The sequence below is a fragment of the Rhyacophila brunnea genome, unplaced genomic scaffold (assembly GCF_057557595.1).
Source record: "Rhyacophila brunnea isolate RB1 unplaced genomic scaffold, BYU_Rbru_1.0 scaffold_5, whole genome shotgun sequence".
Lineage (NCBI taxonomy): Eukaryota > Metazoa > Arthropoda > Insecta > Trichoptera > Rhyacophilidae > Rhyacophila > Rhyacophila brunnea.
In genome coordinates this window covers 27,698,220-27,720,398 of record NW_028233170.1, presented here as the reverse complement: position 1 = coordinate 27,720,398, position 22,179 = coordinate 27,698,220, and the positions used below count along the sequence as shown (strand labels likewise).

Below are 22,179 nucleotides of genomic sequence, written 5' to 3'. Positions count from 1 at the left end.
TACCGAACCAATGTAGAGTAAAATGTTGGATTACGAGTAACTCAGTCTGCGAGTGTTATGCAAGACAAGCAAAAAATTTTAATAAATTTTAACTTTATAAACTAGTGTCGTCCTGCAGTATGAGCAAATTTTTTTAGAAAAGCACCACCTGAGTAAGGCTGAGTCTCCATTATTTCATGGGTAAATGCGCTTTGATATACGAGTGCTTTGGATTACAAACAAGTAACTGGAACGAATTATGCTCGCAATCCAAGTTTTACTATATCTTGGTCTAGACTAGGCATTACATTTACATCGGAACTCAAAATTTGGTGTAAACAAACTTATAGTATTTACCAATGTTATTTTCCATCCAAGTTGCCCATGTTCTGATGTTCTTCATGAGTTTGATCTGTCTTACAATCCTGATGTTTATGTTTTAAATATTATTTATGTAATTAATGCAATATCAATATTATTAAATAACGTGTTACTTACAGAGCAGTGGTTTAATTCCATATTATCACTAATACTTTTCATCATCTATGTTTTAAAATGTGTAGGTATAGTTAAATTCCATTTTTAGTCCATTCATTAGTTTTTCATCCTAAAATACTAACCAAGGTATTTCGTCATGGACTAGTTATGAATGTGACCGTAAGGTATTAAAAATGTCAGTATTGATTTTCCTGGTCAATAGCTCACTATTGATAGTATAATAATTCCATTTTTTTTTTTTTTAATATTCTCCATATAATAGGAAGGTACCTGTTTACATTCTATACAAAATCATTTCTAACTGGCCATAATAGTAAATGGATCTTAAAAAAATAATATTCATATTTCATTTTCTTTCCTAAGTTGACTACTCTCGGCTAAGGGCATCAGAATTCAGTAGTACATGAGTAATGTTTTCAACCATGGCGGAATACAATAAAACATGGACATTCATAGAAATTATTAGCAAGTGCAAGTACCTACTATGTTATAACTAACATTAATTGTAGAGATCCAGACGTCAGTTACAAAAGCCGATTACCAAAAATAAACGCAAATTTGTTGAGCGCTGGAATATGTATTTAAATAGGTTCTACTAGTTAATTTCGAAATAATTAGATGGGACGAACATGGCTCAAAAGCGCATTGGCGTGAATCCAGTAGATTTGAGTTCCATTAGGCCTCATATTTTTTTCAGTGGTAGATATAGGTAAATCGTTTTACAGTGGCACCATGGGTACGGCAAATGCGCCTCGCAGTTGTAGTGGTATTGTTTGCTAGCATTGAAACAGGCATTGTCGCAAGCAATTCAATACACGCGCGAATCGCCTATGGTGCCACTGTAGGATTTACCTATATCTGAGATGTTTTCAAACTATGTATGTTCATATCAGAACAGTTAAAATGTGTAGATAGAAATGTTCGTAAACAGGGTTAATCAAGGTTTATGGCCGATAGTAAACTATCAAAGATATATAAATTTTTATATTATTATAATTCAAACAATTTGTATAGGTGCACTGTTCGTGTCTTTGGTTTTCCCCACCCACAGTGAAAATAGACATACATGAACATTACTTTGTACTATCAAAACATTTAAAATGATTCTAATTACCTATGTATGTACACAGTGGCGCACCCAGGGGGGGGCCAAGGAGCCCTGGCACCCCAAACATGAAAATTATCAGAATGATTTTAAACATTGAAATTGAAAGCCAATAAACTACCTATACCTTGGGCTTAGACAAATGAAAACACGACAAAAAAATGATTTTAATTTCTAACATAAGAATTTCGAAACACTAATGTCGGGTTTTTTTAGAAACCCAATTCTTAATGGAACTGTCAGAAAAATCTCGGTGTCCACACTAATTCCGGGGTGGTTTAGGTCATGGCTGAGTGCTGACAGGGCTCTAGCCTGGGCGCCCGGCGTGTCGGGTCGACCAGATAAGTGAGATAAACACATCATAAATTAGCTTTAGTAAAAACTACATGGCCATGAACATTTTAGATTGTATAATTGTGCAATATATTTTCTGATTATTATTTGTCGATACTTGACAGCTCCATTATTAAAGTAGATGTATTTTAAATCGCCAATAATTCACTGTATAAGTACCCTTAATTTGAACTAAAACACAATTTGAAAACGTTATTGTAGTATTTCACACTGCCTTTAATCTTAGCGGTAGGTAAGGGCCCCGCCAAATATCCTAGCCCGAGGGCCCGTTTCAGGATGTGGGGGCCATGGTGTAGATACACCGAGTGCAATAGACGAAAGACCGATAAACGAGAAATTAGGATGTGTTGAGTAGGTTTGTATGTAAGTTAAATGCACTAACACTTTTTTGGCCATTTTCAATTAATATTTCGGAACCTCAACATTAAAAAATCAAAAATCGACGATAAACATTCGGCGAAAATAACGACTACACCCACTAGTCGGTGGTAGTGTAAGTCAAACGAACATTTTTTTTCAGTGGAATTCGGCATAAATATTGTAGCTCTCTAGACCAAGCGGGTGCACAGCCGATAATATTTGAGTAATTTTTTAGCATACTAGGTGCACATGTCCAGCATGGTCACTATTAGTCACTTCCAATCCGCCAGTCGCTGATGACACGCTCAACAGTTATTATGCTTCCAATTTAATAAAAACTAGAAGAAACTGAACAAATATATCGCCGTGTATTGTAAAAATAATTATATGAAGAAGAAAAAGAGCCTATGGGACTAATTTACATTCTCGTTCTTGCCCCCCCCCCCCCAATATTAAATCCTGGGTACGCCACTGTAAGTAAATAACTATTCCCACTGAAAAGAATAGGTAGCTATGCAAATTTCCAATTTATATTTTTAGTATGAAACGGTCTCAAAATTTCGGAAAAATTATTTCTCAAGAGGTTCACCTTTCCTGATTATTTCTCGATTACAACTTTAGTCTGGACTAAGTATTCCTGACTACACTCTGATAGATATTTTGTTTGATCGACCATAGTCAATAAAATACAATTATAATTTGACAGTTCTACATCTAACCTCAAAGTATATCTGTAAAGTTTTTTTTTTACAATTTATATCTTATTCCTGTAATCGGTAATCGTATCTAATATACATGTAAAAAGTCAGAAATTTCACATTCTGTGTTAATAACAACATAATCTATTATTATCCTGAAATGTTCCGAAATACAAATGACACTTTAAATACGTACAATGACGAAAGTACTGAGTTGGAAACTCCTACTTTAGATAAGATATTAATGCATAGTCTCAACACTCAACGAGGAATTGGAAAATATTGCGATGTTCGACTTACAATCGGAGAACAGTTTACATGGATTCATTCAGCTGTCATTTGCTCAGTGAGTCCGTATATTGACAAGGAATGTTGCAACGCTTTGGGGATCCAGAGTAAATACAAGTCAGAAGCATTTCATCTTAAATCTCCACTGACAATCATGATAGATAAGACTGATAACTTCAAATGTTTTGACTGTTTACTTGTTTTTATCGATATAATATATGGACAGCATGTTGAGATTGACTCTATTCATTCTGCACATGTCATTTCTCTCTGCAAACTATTTAACCTATCAGAAGTTCTTATTAAAATAATTCGAAATATTTTGAAATATTATAGTGACCAATGTAGCACAGAGGTTGTTTGTCAGCAACCGCATACAAATAGTCAACTTGTCACTACGAATATATCACTAAAAAGAAGAGAAAAGGTTTCTAATTTACTATTTAAACTGAGCAGTTTACCTATTAAAGAAAAACGACGCAGAAATGTTATAAGAACCAGGAAACATTTAGAATTTTCTGAATCTAAAGCTTTATCTGGAAAAATGCAATCTTGTATCGAATGCAAACATAAGTGCTATAAACCCTTCGATTTAATAAGCCATCTACGTGATACCGGACACAGCGGTAAAGTTTGCAGTTTGTGCTTCATTAAGATGGATTCTGCAGAGAAAATGTATGAACATTATAAATCCCATGACAATCCAAAACCATTTTATTGCACTTTCTGTGATGCAAGATTTCAAACTAGAACTCTATTGAGTCAACATTTACCTAGACATTCTACAGAAACACCATACACGTGTCATCAATGTAAGAAAGGATTTAAATGGAAACACGGCCTCAACAGTCATCTTATAATACATTCAAAAGAAAAGAAACACCTCTGCGATGAATGCGGTTTTAGCACCACCCATGCTAAAACACTCCGCGCTCACAAACTCAATCACACCGGTGAATTATTTAGATGTACTTATCCCGGATGTGTGCACACTTCTTCAAGAAAAGAAAACATGAAAATTCACTTGGCAACTCATAATAAAGACAAGCCTTTTGTTTGTGAAATATGTGGTCATAAGTTCACTCAGAGTAAAGGCTTAAAGAGACACGCCCTCATTCACAGTGGAAGTGTTCTTCTAAATATATGTCCACATTGCCCATTTAAAGCATTAAGAACTGATAACCTTAAAGCTCATATAATTAGACATCACACTGAAAAACCATTGATTCTGGAACTGAGTGATCATTTTACCGATGGTGAATTTATTGATTCCGATGCAGTAAGATCCGGCCAAAATGAAGAACTCGAGTCTTTGGCTGATTTAAAAAAAGCGAACGACCTCTCCGTACTGGCTGACGCCGCATCATCGTGTAAGAAAATATCTAATCCTGTCACTGCCAAAGTTAGCGTTCAGAAGCGTGACAATTTAATCGCCAATCCGATGCTACGCACTACGGCAGATGATGAGTTAATTAAAATTGAAGACATACATATGATTTTATTTGATGATAGTGGAATTCCTTTACATGATTCAAATTTTACATGACTGATTTATTGATTACTCATTGTTTATAAATATAACTACAATATAAAAGTTCGAATAAAAACATATTACAGATGAACTCGGTTATTACGATCACGGAAATAGCAAGATCTCGGATGTAATAAAGAAACATTTGTTGACATTTTAGTTTATGATTTTCTCCATACATTTATTCACTTTTATAATGAGCTACTTATCGGGTATACCGAGCAAAAATATCGTCAAAAATTTTCTTAAAACTGTTAATGTGTCGATCGTTTAAAAACAACATTTTCGACCCTCAGCAATAAAATCCGATCGGGCAGGATGCCGCCGAGATCGGATTACATTTATGACACTAGTTGTCTAAGTACCTAATTGGTGTTTTCACCGACAACATTGAAAAAGTATCCACATATATGATTGAAATTGCATGTAAAAAATCCAAGCTTTGTGAAGTCAGTAGGTACCTACCAGCGTTCATTACAATAAACACCTTCTTTTGTAGTTTATGAATGCCATGCTTGTTTAGGGTATTTTTACGGTGGTTTTCAGATTTTTTATGTTTTATGCTTAAATAGAATGTGGCGCGAAAAATGTTACGTAATGTAATGTAATATGTAACGAGTATTGCTTATAATGAGCAAACTCAGTCGGTCCCATCTTCCTCGTAATAACCAAGTTCGACTGTATTATATTCTGACATGTCAACTGTGTTTGATTTTTGTATCTTTTTTGTATCTTATGTCTCATGGCTTCATCATATTTATCTTTACATAATTTAGAAACACTTCAGAAACACATCTATTAGAAAAAATCATGAAAAATATGGTGCCAAGTGGGACTCGAACCCGCATCCATCGGATTCCAGTTAATGTGCTTTACCAAATATTTCCAAATTATGTAGGTACATCATTAAAGAAGATTATATTCTGGAATCTTGTATATTATTTGTTGAATAAAAAAATATACTTTTTTTATATTTGTATATACCAAAGATGTTGAAGGAAACCTTCTTTTATAATGATCGAGTCTGAATGGTATGAAAGTTAACCTGAAAGATGAAGTTCTGGTGTACTAATTTTCACACAAAGTTTGAAGTGCCATAACAGTATTCATCATTTAATAGATAGAAAATTGCACTTATGACAGACTGGTACTCGCTTCAGCAATTTTGGTAGAGAGACCACAGAAGGCAGAAGAACAGTTTCTTCAATATCCGTGGTTAACACTTATAAATTTATTATTTCAACAAGTATATTATTATCGCCCATACTAAATTTCAGTCGTCTAGTATGAACAAAAAGTTGTTCGAATAATAATTCAATATTTACCTGATTCATTTATTATTCAAGTATCAAACATTTGGTAGTGAATGGATATTGGGAAAACGGATAATAACCAACACATTTCCAACAAATAATAGTGTAAACAATAATTTATTCTTCTACTATTTAAGCGAAAATTAAATATTTTATTAATATTTATCACAATATATAAGTATTCATTCATTATTTTTATCGTATCATAGTCGTCAAGTAATAAACACTCTTTAAAAAAATTTTGTTTAAAAGACAGTGTGGAATTTGGAATATCAAATTTAATATAAGTACACCACTTCGCACCCACGTTGGCCTAGTGCATAGACTATAGAGCAGTGGTTCTCATGTGCGGCCCTTGGCTGCAGCCACCAGCACTTTACAGAATAATATTCAAAAACGTGTTTATAAAATTATGAAATTGGTTGAATACACATGATTTGTCTTAAATTTCTTTCCACGCTTAAATGATAACTTCGCCTTTTCAGATGATGACAAATGAAAATTTCATAGGACTACAAACGAGATTAATCCTCATTTTCAGTATTTAATTTAATTAACTGGGCCAACGTTAAATATGCGTTATTGGAAATTGGAAATTTTAATTATACCACGGTTGAAAAATTTTGGTTGAAGTTATACGTTAACCAAGAATCAAGTCAATTCAAAGAATTGGCAGCAATAATTGCTTTATTAATATTGTCGATTTTTCCTACTACTGTATACTGTGAAAGATCATTCAATTTAATGTACTTCATAAAAAACAAATATCGAAGCCAGTTGACAGATGTAAACTTAGAAGAAGCCATGCGGCTCGCATTGGAAAAAAGGAATATTGAAGAATTTCCATTTGCATTATTTTTAAATAAATAGATATGTACTAAAATGGACTCATCTATAAATAAATTGATCCATTTTTTTAGTAAATAAAATTTAGCTTTAATTTTTTCAATCACAACAAAAGTGAAATTTGGTGCGGCCACCAGACGTTTCCATAGAACTGTCAATGTCAATAGTGCGGCCACAGTTAAATTTCACGTGAGAACCACTGCTGTAGAGCGACCCATCTTGTATAAATACTAAGACATGGGTCCCATGTTCGCACCTACGGCTGATCAAGAAATGGATGTTGTTTTTTGATCAAAAATACGATAACATTTTATCCATATCAATAAGAGAGAAAAGTGAAATTTACCCTTATTTTATACCATATAGTAGGTATAGCAGTCTTTCTTTTCTAAGACTTTATTTTATGATTTCCTTATTAATTTGTATTATATTATGTGTATTATAATATTTAGTTCTGATTAACAATCATATACAATATATTCTAATTAGATTCTACATCAAAATACAACGAAGCGTAAGTATTGAATTTTATGTTTCTTAGTGTGTTTTATTAATTACAAAAACAAGCCTATTGTACAGTAAGTACAGAGCACAGTAGCTGCCATTCAAAATAGTGCTTATATGCTAAAATGTAAAAAAATATATTATTTTATAGAATTAAAGATGTTTCGCGTTAAAATAATATAGGACATATAACATGACTTATAACTAGACACATACTGAACAAACGACCTTAAATACATTTGGTGCATACTTTTATTTCTCGTAAACGCAACTGAATTGTGTTTCGCATCGTCCTATTAATGAATTAATATCATTTGAAAATTAATGAAAAAATGCAATTTTTGGTGATTAGTATGGTTTCAATATTGAAACAAAGTTTGTTCACTAGAATTAATACATTCAAATCTCTTAAATTTTACCGATATATGCAGAACATTATTCATTACAACAAAAACTATTTGTACCACAAAACACAATATAAAACATAAACAAGGTAAAATCTTGTCATAATTGAGGAAATGGGTTGAAGAAGTACTAAAGGCTTAAATATTAAACTATAGTTTTAATATAAATGAGTGTTAAACATTTTTATGCAGCAGTAACTCAACGTACGTCCGCAATACATAGGAAAAGACTATTATCAAGACATATCGCTATTTTCAAAACAGATTTATTCAACATTGACATTATGTATAGGAAGGTAGAGAGAAATTATTTTCATCCAAAAATGTAACTATCACTCAGAGATGGAGCAATAATACATATTATGTAAAGTGTTTACATTTTGACCTTTAGTGGCACATGTATGTACTAATCACATTGACATGATGTTATCTGAAATGGTAAAGAAGGAATTCTAAAAACATTGTCACATCAGAATGCCCTAATTTTACTTAGGTGCATCTTCTATTCAGCTCGTCAATTATTATCTATGTAGGTACACAATCACTATTAAATGTGTGTAGGACAAACACTTGCTCTAAAAAATAAATAGCTAAATATTAATTTACATATTTCAACAATAACATGATAAGATTGGTCGTTTTACCCCTCCAATATATTACAAAATGTAAATATTTTCATCAAATATAATATTGTACAACATATGTACTTACCTACAAACATAATATACATAATAAGTTCTTTTCGAATCTGTTGTTATGAATACTAATTTTTGATATGAAGGATGTCCCATTAGAAGCGCACAATTTAAATTGTGTGCCATTTTTCTTCTGTACCTAAGGTTAGCGACATTCAAGCTATGACATTTTTTTATGTACTGTTGTTACGATTATTACCTAGTCATAGAATGCTACCAGCTGTACGAAGGATTTAAAAGGAGTAGCGCTTTATTATTATGAAAACGCATTATAAATATGATGAAATGATTTTGCGAAGAAAATTATTTTCAGTGCACTTTCTTTCAACTGGAAAGTTTCAAGAATAAAAAAAAAATTACGTGATTTTGAACACGGAGGATCTTCAAGTGATCCATGAGAGATCAATGCATCCTTAATGGATCACTGTTTGGTGCGGTTTTTGGGCAGGTGGAGTGATATAGATTGAGGGCTGTACTTTATCAATTATTTCAGAAACTGTTGACAGTGTACATTAACTGCACCATGAAAACTGAGATGTTATGTCCTCAACCATTTGATATGGACCTTGATAACATGAGATTGCAGCAGGATGGTGACCTGTCACTGCATAAGAAACAATAAAATTGATTTATTGTGATAACAATTTCCCACCCGTGCCATCTCGTGGGCCACCAAAATTGTGAAATCTATGGTCTATGCCAGCAAGCCATAGATAATTTCCAAGATTGCATACAACACATAATTGGTGAGATTAATGGCCCAAACACATTACCATCGTATCACATGCTGAGATAGAGATAGTGATTCATAATCTCTATCTCAGCGTGATAACATGTGACGTGATGGTTGATGCCATAAGCTAAATCTCTGCACAGACATAGTTGAAATTTTCATAATTTTGTTTAAAAATTAATCGCGTAGTGTCAGCCTTTTAATGAAATAAAAACATCATCACTTATTAAAGAAAAAAGTTTTACTTAAAAAAAAAATGTGCGCTCCTAATCGGACATCCTTAGTACTTACATAAACCTTAAATCCAAATATATTCAATGTTTATCAAAAAAGTGGTTAGCCCATTCTTAATTTTATGGTGCAGTCTTTTCATTATATTTCAGAATACTTAAATGATACTATAATGTATATGATTGAATCGAACATTTGTGCATCATTAAATACTTCTGTAAAGGTCATGATGTTGCACTTAAGATGATAATGATACTAATTACCCAATAAAATGATGTATTCTCATTCACGACATATTTTTTAGAGATCTAGCATTAAGCAGCAAAATACTTAAAAAGACTACATCGGCATGGAATGATAATATTGTTGAAAGGTGCTTATTCAAAAGCTCAATTACTAGATAACTTTTCACCGCCATCGACATAGTTACAATCTAACGTTTTCTGCACTAAAACCATGATGGATTGTGAAAACTGATGGTAGAATGCTGGCTTATTCCATTTGATGCATAGATAATAAACTGGGATACCGGATACAAGGATACCGATCCCAATGGCCAAATTCCAAGGCTCAGCTATTGCAGGGACTATGACTAAGAATCCAATACAAATGAGGAATAGAACCGGTAGTATTGTGTTGACGCGAATTGGTCTTTTAATATCTGGCTTTGTTCTTCTCAGTGTTAGCATTCCCAGGATACTTGCGCCAATCGACAGCCAGAGGATTTGGGAGAAGTAATTAATCAAAGCGAATATATCACTGGTAGTCAGCATAAGTAATGAAATCAGGCACTGAAACAAAAAGAATATTATGTATAGTAATTAATATATTTATCATCAGGATAATTGGAGATGAAGATTTTCTGGATAACGATAAATCCAGATACTTAGGTATATCTGATGGTTTCCGGAACTCATGTCCCACCCACGTGAAGCGTCTCTTCATTATTACCTCAATCACCAAGGGCTGCCGTGTCCGCTCACGAACTTGAGTCTTAGTAACGCAGTTTTACCAATCAACGTTCACTCTAATTTTTCTATTGTGTGTGCGGATCAACAACGCATTTGAGCGGCGTCACACGTCACCCGGTGCGGTAAATCTACACCCCCCCCCCCCACAAACACACACATACAATTTATTTTTCATTAAAATTTACATTTTTAAGGTAATTAACGTAAGTAAAAATTAAAAATTTAACGTAATTAATTTTCTTAATTAACGTACAAAATTAGCATTTTTTGCACAGATATATCCGTACTTTCATTAACAATTAATGTATGTAACCGAGACTTCCGTAATTCGTAAAAAAATCTTTTTTAAGGACTGCATTAATACATACAATACGACAAATTCGAACGCATAATTTCTACTTCGCCAGCTTTCAGGAATCTCTGTATATTTAGATACATGATTATGAATATATAGAATGCTTATGGTTGTAGCGAGGTCTGCATTCAGCCAACTTGGCATTGCATTGAGTTCTATGGCTTAGACCAGTGATGAGCAACTTGCAGGATGATTTACGGCAGCTCATGCAAGGATTTTTTAAAATAATTATGTGTCAAAGAATGAATAATATTTTATTGTTTAAAAAATAGTTTAGATAATTATGCGAAAAATATACATAAAGGTTGGTACCTATATAAATGCGGACCCCAAAAAGTTTCAGTATTTCATTTTGACCATCGTGAAATGAAAGCTTGCTGACATCGATGAAGATAGATTATTTATTTTCAATTCTAACAAATATCTTTCAAATAAGGCCCTACTTATTATACTACTAACACAATTTATATTTATCATGTGTTAAAACTATTTAACTTGTTCTAAGAAAAGTTCAAATCGTCGCCATAGATGTCAAGGCGCGCAAAGATTTTGTGACAAAAAAAGTAACATTTTTAATCGAACTTTTTGTTTTTAAAGATATAGCTAACGGTGAAACTTTTAACGTAAAATACCTATACTTTGTGGTGTTTTCTTTTTATTATTTTGAACCAATAACTAAAAGAAATAGTGTCTTGGAAGTTGTGTGTTTTATCTCTTGACCACTGAATATTGAAATGTACACTTGGCACACGTGGGTGGTAGTCAGAAGAGTTTTGTGGCTTAAATCCATTGACCACTGCATCCTTGATGATTTTAAAATGCTTTTGTGTAGGTACTTTAATCATTTTCGCCAAATTTGTGGCTTAGCTCCCTTGACATCTACGGCGACGAAATGTGAATTTTGTAAATTGGCAGTGACTTGAAAAATATGCTTTGTACTTTTGATGTCGGCAAATAAATAAATAATTGTACGTGGCATCTTAGTTACACTTAATAAATTGAATAGGTACTTACGGTGAATAATAATGATGGTATTGGAGTCAATCTTTTTGTGTGTACAAGCGAAAAGATATCAGGAAGGTGACCCTCTTGAGCCCCAGTCATGAAGAGCCTAGCAGATGTGAATAGGATTCCGTTCACCCCCCCAAAAGTAGACAGCGCCACGAATATTGGAATCACCCAATATGCATTTCCAAACATTTTCTGCCCAAAAGTCTGAAAAAGGAAAAAAGGTTTTCATGATATTAATATTATGAAGTTGATTTCTCCAGAAATTAGGTCATTTGAACAGAGCAGGGTGATGAGCGGAAACGATTCTAGACATAGAAATAGAAAAGTTTATGAACCGGAGCGCTAGATAATTTTCCGAAAATATTACCTAGTGCGCGAGTTTTTTTTTGTTATATACCTTAAATACCTACCTAATTACCATAGACAGACAAATGAAATAACATTCTTTAGACATCTGATACGCACTACTACTGATTTGGACAGTTGATGTTTTTCAGCGCCGCTGGCAAAAGAAACTATTTTTTATGAAATATGCTGACCTCAAAAATGATATTATTATTTTTCTTTACTTTGTCTGCCGCATATAAGTAGTGCATGGTTTGTTTGCCCCCTGTGGGGCGTCACTGTTTTTTACTTATTTAATAACGCATTATTTCAGATCGTCATACAATATCTACAGACATTGAAGATGTTGGAAGCGAATCCTGGAATACTAAACTCAAATCTTATGGAGAAACTCTCATTAATCAAAATTTATGTCATAGGTATTAAGATCGCTCAAAAAAAACACAAAATCTTATTATTGTTTGTAGAAATATGTGTGTATGGCATGTCAAGTCTCTTATTAAACTAAAAAAAAAAAATGTACTTAATAATAATTGTCATAATAATTTCTGAACCGGAGCGTCATTTTTAATTTTTCCACGAGACGGAGCAGTAATATTCAGGATTTCACGAACCGGAGCTGTGCTCCGGTATGTTCCAGTCCATTTTGGACGCTGCTGATTATGTGTAGTCGGCACTAAACAGAGGTCACCTGATTGACAATTCCTACAATGAATTCTCATAGGCATTTGACAGAGCCGACATTAGATCCTATAAAAAAAACTCAACTACTGGATTGTCAGATTTCTCATGTTCGGAAATTATTAAAATCATCAACAACATATTAATTGAGTAAGCATTTACTTGGTAGAATTCCATTTTACAAGAAATGAAAATATAAATAGGTAATATCAAATTCTACAGGTTTTTTTTTTAAAAAGGGGGTATGTCGATAGCTCGATATCAAGACTAGTCTTGATAATGGTGTTACAACCGAAATAGCTATCGACAAAACCTTTTTTAAAAAACCTGTAGAATTTAATATTATTTATATTTTCATTTCTTCATCAACAACATTTATCTTAGGTACTGATGTTGCACTTTGTGTCGCGTACCTATTTCTTAAGTCTTTACGGATGTTACAGTAGGGTTTGTTTAACCAACTCCTCGCTTTTATTACTGTATATCTATATTACCTAATTCCAATCTTTATGCCAGTGTCATCCAAAGTTTGTCTAATCCCCAGGGGCTCCGCAGGCTGTTTGAAAACTAATAATAATTTCTAACCATTTTAATACAATGCGCTAATTTAATACATGATCACAATAATAATCCTCATTGTTGTACTAGTTTATGACCTCAAATACTTGATCCTACAGTAAAAAATTGTTTTATAACAGTACTTAGTCACCTTAGCAACCGGTTTCTAAATTACTTTCACGCAAAAAAGGATTCAAGTCTGAGAGGAATGAGCGTAACATGGGTAGGCAGGTCATGCTTTGTTTGGGTTTGGGAAGAAATGCGAATAATATAAACTTTGAGTAGATTCCGCGGTGTTGATCTGTATATATCGTCTGCATCTGAACCTATAATATCATAACATATTAAAAAAAAAACCTCATTTAAGGGGGAGAGGCATGCCAGCAGAGAACCTAGCGGAAAAATACGAAGCTTGCAATTTGAGATTTTTTTTTAATAATTTACAATTTCAACTGTATTAATTAATAAATATGTATCTGAAAACATTAAAAAGATTTTCAATTTTCAAACTGTAAAAAAATGTAATAAAATGTGAATTCGTTGCAGGGTCACATCTTATTATTACATTATATTTTATGGTCATATTTATTATAAAAATTTAGTTTATTAAGTTTTCAATTTTTCGTCCTTTAGATTTTTGACTAATTCATCGTTTTAATATTTTTTGTGTTTATTTTAAAAAACATTGATTTTTATAAAAATATAAATGTGTATAACTTGAAATTATTTAAATGAAAATATTTATAAATATATAAATAAAAAGGATTTCAAGTTATACACATTTATATTTTTTATAATAATCGATGTTTTTTAAACTAGATATAAAAAATATTAAAACTATAAATTAGTCAAAAATCGCTTAGGTGAGGCTTAGAAAACTTAATAAACTAAATTTTAATAATAAATATGACCATAAAATATATGTAATAATAGGTTGCGGTCCGATTCAAGAAATTCACATTTTATTACATTTTTTACAATTGTAAGTTTATCTTTGACTTAAAAAAAAAATTCTTTTTAATGTTTTCAGATACATATTTATTCATTAATATAGTTGAAATTGTAAATTATCAAAAAAATGTCTCAAATTGCAAGCTTCATATTTTTCCGCTAGGTGCCTCTTTAAAAAAGGCTCAGTAAAGACTTTGTCTTAATAATAATGCACACAGGTACGTTTTGATTACTTCATTTTGGATTATCAACATTTATTTTGTATTAAATTAATTTTGTATACTTTTTATTCTGTCGATGGATACCACTAGTAGCATTATGCTCCCCCCAATCAATAATCATTTTACTCACAACGGCAACTGCGGTAGATCCCAGCATCTCTTGTTTAGTGACGACAGCAAAATAGGCCAAATTAGCCAGGACGTATATTGCAGTTACAGTGGGCATTGCTATCCATATCGCTCTTGGGAGATTTCTGAAAACAACAATAAACATGGTATGAATCTCGCGATGATTTCAATCAGAGGGTTAATAATGAGGGAGGATCATGGCTACTACAGATTTAAAAAAAAAAATGAAACTATCTACTGGGCACTGGCCCAACTGGAATGTCGGCCTAAAACCAGGCTCTCCCTAAGACTTTAGCCGCGCCTAGGCAAGATAAAAAAAACCGGCCCTCTTTTTATTGACGGCTTTGGACGACTCTATACTATCATCATTCACCGGTCTCTGGGTCTACCAGTTGACCTCCGACATTCCGGTCTGGTATGCAGGATTACCCTTGGAGGTTGAGTACTGTCCATTCTTGCTAAATGGCCCGATCCATCGGTGTCTACCAAGTTTAACGAATTCGGAGATATTATATTCTCATTGGAAGAGGTTGTAGAACTCCTGGTTATGCCTAATACTCTATTCTTATCATTGTCGTATAAATTATTCTTTCATTCCCATTTAAAAAAATGAATATTTTAAAAAACAAAATTAAAAAATACAATTTATTTATTAACTATTATAATAATTAAATAATATTGCTACCCTGAACGATGGTATTGTGAAGTAGGCACATGACTTGGTATGATGGGTGGTATATTTTAATACCTACTTAATATAATTAATGAAAACAAATCATTCGCCAACCCTTAAGGGGACGTTCTACAGAATTGGCCTTGAGAATTGAAAATATGATTTTTTAACATGTGGTCCATAATATCTGGTCTACTAGTTAATATAAAAAGGTCGTGTGAAAGTTGTTTGTGTCAATAAATTTGCTCTATGACTCGATCCGACTCATATCTCATCAGGGCTGTCGAAGACATAAATCATAAATATTTATAATTTTAAATTTTTATTTATAATATATATTATTTAAGTTTTGTGCATCTAATGCCGGGTCCACACTTGCAACAAGTTAAGTTGCTGGCAACCTCGTTAGATTTTACGATAATTATGATGATTATCGTAAAATTTCTTAAGAAATTATGGTAAGTATCGTAAAATTTAATGAGGTTGCCAGTGTGGAAATGGCTTAATATCCACTGTGGTTCACGTAGTGGCATGGACCTGGGGTTAACTAATTCAGGAAGTCAACACCCATGATAGAATTTTTTCCAGTTTTGGTTGCATTATATTCCAAAACTCTTCTGTAAATCTGTCCGATTTTATAAATGGAAATTTCTCGGTGTACATAGTAAACAAACCTACGAATAAAAAAAGACAAGAAGGAACATACTCGTCGGTCCCTATTAAAAAAGTCGGATCTGAAATTTTGTCATTTTCAGATTATTACGTAAAAGTTATTTAAACACTTTAAACATTTATACCACAATCACAGTTTTTTTTGTTTGTTTGAAAAATTTCGAGATATTCAAGTTAAAAATGACGGATCTACCGAGAGTGTCCGAATAACGCTGTCGGTTCTTACCAACCGACATTGTTGGCTGGGCGTGGGTGAGCAAGATGCGTCGGATCTCACAGTTGCTGCTATGTTCACCGGACAGACGGATGTTTTTATAAACGTTTAGAAAAGTTTCTATAACCCGTATTTTTATTCATTATGGCAAGCAATAGGTCACAAAGGATATTTGATGAAACATCTTTGATTGCTCGTACTGAAAAATAGCATTTTGCAGATCCGACTTTTTTAATAGGGACTGACGTACTGATTCATCGCAGTAAAATCTGGCAATCGAATTCGCCATTTTGAAAAACGACGATTTTGCGTAAACAAATATCACGTGGTCTGTACGTGTGTGGCAAACTTCGAATGTGTTTGTAATTTTGTGTATTTTATGTTTGTGTATCACGTATTGTCGGTCATATTTGCCGGCCTTTCTGATTGCCGTGATTTATACACATCTTCCTTCCTGTCTTTTTTTATTCGTAGAAACAAACAGTATTTTTTATTAGTTATATTAAGTTGGCCTTGAATCTGTAATAAAATAATACACAATTAAAAGATTTTGAAATAGAAAAAAACACATTTCCAAGCTTTCAGCCGTGCTCACTCATGAATGTCATTCGTCATTTAGATAAGTATATACACATTTTGATGTTATCTTGCAAAGTGCGAATGTAATGTTTTGAAATAATTGATATGGATTAATTATACCATCGTATTATTTTCTCGAAATCATAAACATACTATAATAGTATTTGAGTATCAACATATGTTCAATTTGAATTGGGTTATAATAATAATATACCCGTAAGCACTGGCGGCTCCTTGCTTAGGTCATTCGGTCATTGACCTGCCAAAATAAATACTTTACAATCGACATAATAATATTAATAATATGTGCAATGTCATATATAATAATATTAATAATAATCGGTGGATTTGAAATTATAGGGCGCGCGATATTGTGTCGACCCAGTCTATTGGGTTTCTTTTTGTTTGGGCGATAATTCCCCGAACAAAAATATTGTGTTCGCCGGCAGTCTGAAAATTGACCCAAATTGAATATTTTTATAAAATTTTCTCTCTCGTTTCTCATACATAAGACAGAGATCGATATAACACAAAATACGAGATCGAAGCTTGTAACGGTGCGTGAATTACTGTAATATCGGCAATGCCCGAGTGTGAGACAAAAGATTTTTTCACCTAATTAAATGAAACAGAATGATAACACTGACTAGATAATTGGTCTCAAGACGCAACTGTGTATGCGGTTCGGATTCGTTGACAGGTTTTGACGAATGCCTTTGGTTATTTTAATCATATGTAAGGAGTTTTTGGTGCAGTTATTGCATATACACACAACGTTTGGTTTTTAGTGATTTATAACATTTTTGTGAAGCAGTTAGTACGCACGCAGTAGCAATTGAAGTCTGTGATACAATTATAATGGAAATGGAAGCACGATTCGCATCCAACGATCATCTCATTATATCCGATTTGTTCAATAAAGAAAATTCCACTGATTTTAAAAATAATTTTCCCACACGTCAAGTAAATTTGGTAAAACTGTTAGAAGAAATAAACATAATCAAGTTAAAAAATGAATTATTGGTGTTTTATCAACGAGATGATTTGCATGGCGCTAATAGTGCAGTTTCTCTTCTACGTTTTTTACTCAGCAATAATTTCAACGAAACATTTTCCGAGTCGATCAAAGTTCTCCAATTTATTTGCGTCATACCAATGACAACAGTTGAAAGTGAAAGATGTTTTTCCACTCTCAAAAGAATAAAAACCTTTCTACGCAATAGGGCCAGGATAGACTGACCGCTCTTGCAATGCTCAGTATTGAAAAAAAATATGTGGGAAAAATAGACAATTTTTATAATCGTGTGATTGATGATTTTTCAAAAAGCAAAGAAAGAAAAGTGGACCTAATTTACAAAAAAATTATAACGCTTTGTGTGCAATTTCGGTTAACGATGGGTTGGCGTTATGAAAAACGGACATTTTTTGAAGGGTTAGTAGGTACCTACCTTTAACAATTTCTAGCACTTATTCTATAATGTATAAAAAGTCAATTTGCAATACGTCTTTTCAGTATACAACGAAAAGGCAAATTAAAATAATATATTCAAAATTGACCTGCTAGTTTATTCCAGATTAAGCCGCCAATGCCCGTAAGTATATATATCAATAGTATGTTTGCTACAAAATCCACCCAAGTTATAAGTACGTACTTTCACAGGTTTGATTAAAAACTATGATGAAATTAACATTTTAAAATTATTAATTCATAATGTTATTTTGACAGCCCTTTTTTCTGATCGGCGTACATCTTGCAGGTGTTTATAAAATAATAATAATGTCCAGCGGCAGACAATATCAATAATAATAATAATGTTTCTTGAAATAAAATCTCCGATGATTAGTGATTTTTGCGAAAAGATCGATTTAAATTAACGTACTTACGACGCCGAGGTCCTTTTTATACTAAATTATATTTGAATGTCGGGCTCTTCAGCCCCCCCTTAAGCCGGTCGCCCTCGTGCAATGCACATTTCGTACGTATGGACAGGGCGGGGTGGGTCTGCCCAGAACCCTTTAATGGTGAATAAGTTTCGTTTTCAATACATCTGAAAACGTAAGGAAAATTTGAGGGAATGGAACTTGAAAGCACACCATTGCAATCACGGTGATAAGCTCTACCCAGGCGATATATTATTTACGTCCGTTCGATCCAAATAAAAAATCTAGGTTTTTCCTAATAGATGTTTTTGAGGTTGTCTCAAATTCTGCATGTTCAATAAAGAATTTGATATGCTTATGAATTAATAATACTCTAAACTAATAATTTATTAGGTAGGTACCTGTACGATTTATGTAAGTATGTACTATTAATTATTGTCTGCTTGAGTATGAATACGCTTACGCAGTAAGTACTTACTTATAAGCCTGAAGTTCAATGTAGATATTATGTATTACATAATATGTAAGGGTAACAATAGATCTATGGTTTAGTATAAAGAAACCGACACTCTACTTAAGTGACTGCTGCAAGAATAAATCTCACGAGAAATGAGGCTGGAAGCTTTCAGAGTTCTCATTTGAAATACAGCAGAGAGCTTTTAAACAAACATCCCCGAGGTTTTCTATTTGTAACGTCAAATATCGCAATCGACTGGAGATAATGTTCCCTGCCATTGTTGAGACGCTGACTTGACCTATATAATATAATTATTATTTAGATCGAAATTTTATCCCGCTATAGGTAGTATAGGTCAGTGGCAAAGGGCGGAGGTAGGCTGTTAAGTTCCACCATAAGTAGTGCACATTAAACTTTGTTAGTGATACGTATTGGTTTTTAATGAAATAAGACTACACTTTACAGATGGTGTTGGTTAGTTTTAAAAATTAATTAAACCCTGCCTAAACCAAACCATAATAGTTTTGGTTTACTTTGGGCGATACGACAAAATTATGCACACTAATTTGTTTTCGTTGGATTAAGAATACATATTGCACATATTGTTGGTTCATTTTTTTAAAATTCATTGAGCCCTGCCTAAACCAAACTATAATAGATAAAACATATTATTCTATCTATAAAATATCCAAAGTTATGTATGATTTAATTGCATAATTTTAGATATTTTATAGATAGACGAGTATTTTTTGACTATTATTTATTATGGCTTGGTTTCGCAGGGTTAAATTGAATTTTCAAAACTAACCAACACCGTCTGTAAATTATAGTTATATTTCAATGAAAATAAATACGTATGACTGACAAACTTTAGTGTGCACTATTTATAGCTGATATTGACAGCCTATCTCCACCCTTCGCCACTGGTATAGGTAGATATAAAATTACCATAACTTATCTGTATATCTAAATTTAAGTATAATTAGTATTATAATATATGATTTTCCGCGGTTATAAAAATGAAAGGTGGCACATAAAACCACCAAACGACCATCTCAATATCTGGCGTAATTTATCACACTGGTCCACACTGGATGACTGGGTTTTTATGGAGTTTTACGTCGCATGTAGTCTGAGGAGAGGGTGGATGAAAAAATACAAAGTGGGAAGAGGATACAAGCATGATATTATTTTCGCCGAAATAGATATACTTATTGAAATTAATTTACTCCACACAATCACCAAAGTTTTTTGGTCAGAAAAATCCCGAATAAAATTCAACAATTATTTAAATATGTAATAGAATAAATTGTATTATGTAATTTGATTGAGAAATGGCAGAAATAAAGGCAGTAGTTTTCCTACTTGTTGACTGACAGTAAGAGCATTTTCTCGTTGAAAATAAAGCTCCGAGTGGAAAAGATAGTGGAGTAAAATACGAAACCTATTGACATTTGGAGTGGCGTATACATAATGGATCTGGTTACTGTGTTCATTGGCTTCATCAAATTTTATTGGTATGTTTTAAATGTATTGGACATACCAAAAATATCCCCTTTACAATTAAAAAAAACACACTAACATTTTGTATTTATTTTAATAATAATATGGTGTGAGATTATAACGAGAAGTAGGTAGGTACAAAAGTGTCTACAAATATATTTAATAGATTCGGTACAGATATGATTTATTCTGTGAATGGGTTAGACACTGAGAGAAGACTGTTACATCGACTATTTTTCTGTGATGATTTGAAAACCACGCATAGTACCTAATCTATTAACATGTCAGTAAAGTTGTCATCGATATCCTGTATCCCCTACAAACTGAAATTGATGTTCGATCGATACAGCCATTAATCATTTAAAAAAAGAACGGATAATTAAAATGCGTTATGCAAAATGGCAATACCAGCTTAAAACCTGCCATGAACGCAATTTTATATAGATCTTTAAAGATTAAATAAAAAAAACTCATAAGAATACGTAGTATAAATATATACATAAACTATTTTATTACTTATATGGGTATATAATGTAAGTATGAAATGCCTTTCGATATATTTAAAGTTTTTTTGCAATACAGAAAACGTGACAAAGCCCAAGAAATTGTAGAAATGTCAAGGAATGATACGCCAGCTTTTTGTTAACAAGATATACTTTTAGGTGTGCTTTTCTTTGACTATGCCAATTAATATTATTGTCTAGGTATATTTCATACGCTTAATACAATTCACTATATATGGTACTGATATATCACAAAACTTTCCTTACATTGAATAATAATTATAAAACAAAACTCGGAAAAACCATTATAAGGAACAACATCTACATTTTTCTATAGCTAACTAGATGGGAAAATTCGTATGTAACCTTATTTGATTTTTTTTACCAAGTTCGCTCCTATGCGAATGATGTCATAGGCTTCCACCAAGTGAATGCTATACTAAATCGCTTTAAAAAATGGTTGGTAGTTATTCGCCATAAGCATTGGGGCATTGCTCTGGATCACACACAAATTAAATAAATACCATTATAATTTTCTCTTGTTTACTTAAATAGGCAAATACTAAAATCACAACGTTTTTATTACTTAAGTAGGTACTAATATTACCCAATTTTCAATACCTACTTGCAAATTAATCAATATAATAACAGAAGAAAACTTTCGTTATCAAAAAGGAAAGGATATGTATCTACAGATAAGGTTATCGTGTACCTAACTACATATTGTTTAATTTGCAATTTTATATCAAAGGGAATAAGTAGGTACGTTTTAATAATTAGACATTAAATTATTTTGACTACCTTGGATAATAATGAAAAACAAGTTTAAATTTGGAGTTGCCATACAATTCAATTAGTTTATCAAACAACCCCTGATGAATTCGCTTCAAACAATTTGATTGAATCAACATAAAGTCGCCCGGCGTTCTCAATCTA

General features: G+C 32.6%; 2 protein-coding genes across 2 annotated transcripts in view; one reads left to right on the top strand and one right to left on the bottom strand.

Annotated features, from left to right (window-relative positions):
• The first annotated feature begins 2,960 nt into the window (after positions 1-2,960).
• Positions 2,961-5,502, top strand: Plzf (Promyelocytic leukemia zinc finger). The gene has a single exon (XM_085955205.1). It carries the CDS (start codon positions 3,155-3,157, stop codon positions 4,826-4,828), a length of 1,674 nt encoding a protein of 557 aa, XP_085811331.1. The 5' UTR covers positions 2,961-3,154; the 3' UTR covers positions 4,829-5,502.
• A 4,029-nt stretch (positions 5,503-9,531) lies between these two features.
• The window catches only part of JhI-21 (Juvenile hormone Inducible-21), a 50,464-nt gene continuing 37,816 nt past the window's right edge, over positions 9,532-22,179 (bottom strand). The window contains exons 5-7 of the mRNA XM_085955899.1: positions 14,763-14,886; positions 11,880-12,080; positions 9,532-10,330 (exon numbers count right to left, since the gene is read on the bottom strand). Coding sequence (XP_085812025.1) covers positions 9,929-10,330; positions 11,880-12,080; positions 14,763-14,886 — 727 coding nt within the window. The 3' untranslated portion in view covers positions 9,532-9,928. The remainder of the gene's footprint in view (positions 10,331-11,879; positions 12,081-14,762; positions 14,887-22,179) is intronic.

What these genes read in the sequence shown, in the direction of transcription:
- Plzf (XM_085955205.1), top strand. Translation starts at nt 3,155, where the DNA reads ATGTTCCGAAATACAAATGACACTTTAAATACGTACAATGACGAAAGT.